This window comes from Nannospalax galili, unplaced genomic scaffold, assembly GCF_000622305.1.
Source record: "Nannospalax galili isolate Female #2095 unplaced genomic scaffold, S.galili_v1.0 scaffold196, whole genome shotgun sequence".
Taxonomy (NCBI): domain Eukaryota; kingdom Metazoa; phylum Chordata; class Mammalia; order Rodentia; family Spalacidae; genus Nannospalax; species Nannospalax galili.
In genome coordinates this window covers 9387-10728 of record NW_008337421.1, presented here as the reverse complement: position 1 = coordinate 10728, position 1342 = coordinate 9387, and the positions used below count along the sequence as shown (strand labels likewise).

Genomic DNA, 1342 nt, shown 5'->3' with positions numbered 1-1342 from the left:
AAAACAGTTCCCATCCTATTAATTCACTTGGTCCAGAAAAAGAATGTTCCTTATTACCCCAGAAACCTGGCCTGGTTTCAGATACCGGCCCTTCAGCTTTGACATCGCTGATTTCATTTCTTTGTTTCTTAGAGTGTAGATAACTGGGTTTAAAATGGGAGTAAAGATGGTGTAGAACACAGCCAGGATCTTGTCAATGGAATAGCTGCTGAAGGGCCACACGTAGATGAAGATGCACGGTCCAAAGAACAGCGTGACCACAGTGATGTGAGCAGTTAGGGTGGACCGGGCCTTGGCCATGCTCGCGGAGGAGCGATTCCGGACTGTAATGAGAATCACGGTGTAGGAGACAACCAAGAGGAGGAAGGAACTCAGGGAGAGAAAGCCACTGTCTGCAACTATTAATAAGCTGACAACATAAGTGTCTGTGCAAGCTAGCTTGGTCACCAGCGGAAGATCACAGAAAAAACTGTCCACCTGGTTAGGACCACAAAATGGCAAGTTAACAGTGAATGCCAACTGGCTAGTGGTGTGGATGAAGCCCACACACCAGGAGATGATGACCAGAGTGATACACACGCGGCGGCTCATGATGGTCATGTAGTGGAGAGGCTTGCAGATTGCAACATAGCGATCATAAGCCATGGACACAAGGATAACCATCTCACTACCAGTGAACAGATGAACAAAGAAAATCTGAGCCAGGCAGGCTTCAAAAGAAATAGTTTTACGTTCGACCAGAAGGTCTGAAATCATTTTAGGAGTAGCAAAAGAGGCAACACATATATCGATGAAAGAGAGGTTGGCAAGCAGAAAGTACATGGGGGTGTGAAGGCGGGGCTCTGAGGTCACAGTGAGGATGATGAGGAAGTTGCCCAGCAGTATTGCTAGGTAGAGCAGAGAAAATATCATAAACAAGAAACGTTGCACTTCCTTTGAACTGGACAGTCCCAGCAGCACAAACTCTGTCACCTGTGAATAATTTGTTTCATTCATTGACTTTGGAAGTGATTTGTCTTCAGGTATCTGAATAAGAACAAAGTAGAAACTGGTCAATGAAGTGACCCTGACCTGCTTTGCCAGATCCAGTTCAAATGTCTAAGATTCTAGTTAGTGTCTTTCTATACATGGGGTTTCTTGAATGATTAAAAATTATAGAAATAATGCAATAAATTTTGTATGAATCTTGTGAAATTTCAAATACAGGAAAAATTAACATATGCTTGAAAATCCCAAGTACACTCATCCTTGAAATGGGAAGAGGGACAGGTAGTAAGTGGACTGCCGTGTTTGTACCACTGCTTCTTGACGCAGCTGTAGCAGAGTTCACTGTGTGAAAACT

The 1342-nt window shown here is 43.8% G+C and overlaps 1 protein-coding gene across 1 annotated transcript; it reads right to left on the bottom strand.

Moving 5' to 3' along the window:
• LOC103733647 (olfactory receptor 4K15) lies at positions 1 to 1035 on the bottom strand. The gene has a single exon (XM_008832535.2). The coding sequence runs from the start codon at positions 994 to 996 to the stop codon at positions 19 to 21; it is 978 nt and encodes a 325-aa protein (XP_008830757.1). The 5' UTR covers positions 997 to 1035; the 3' UTR covers positions 1 to 18.
• Between the last annotated feature and the right edge of the window lie 307 nt (positions 1036 to 1342).

Coding starts and splice junctions, on each gene's coding strand:
- LOC103733647 (XM_008832535.2), bottom strand. CDS start 996: ATGAATGAAACAAATTATTCACAGGTGACAGAGTTTGTGCTGCTGGGA.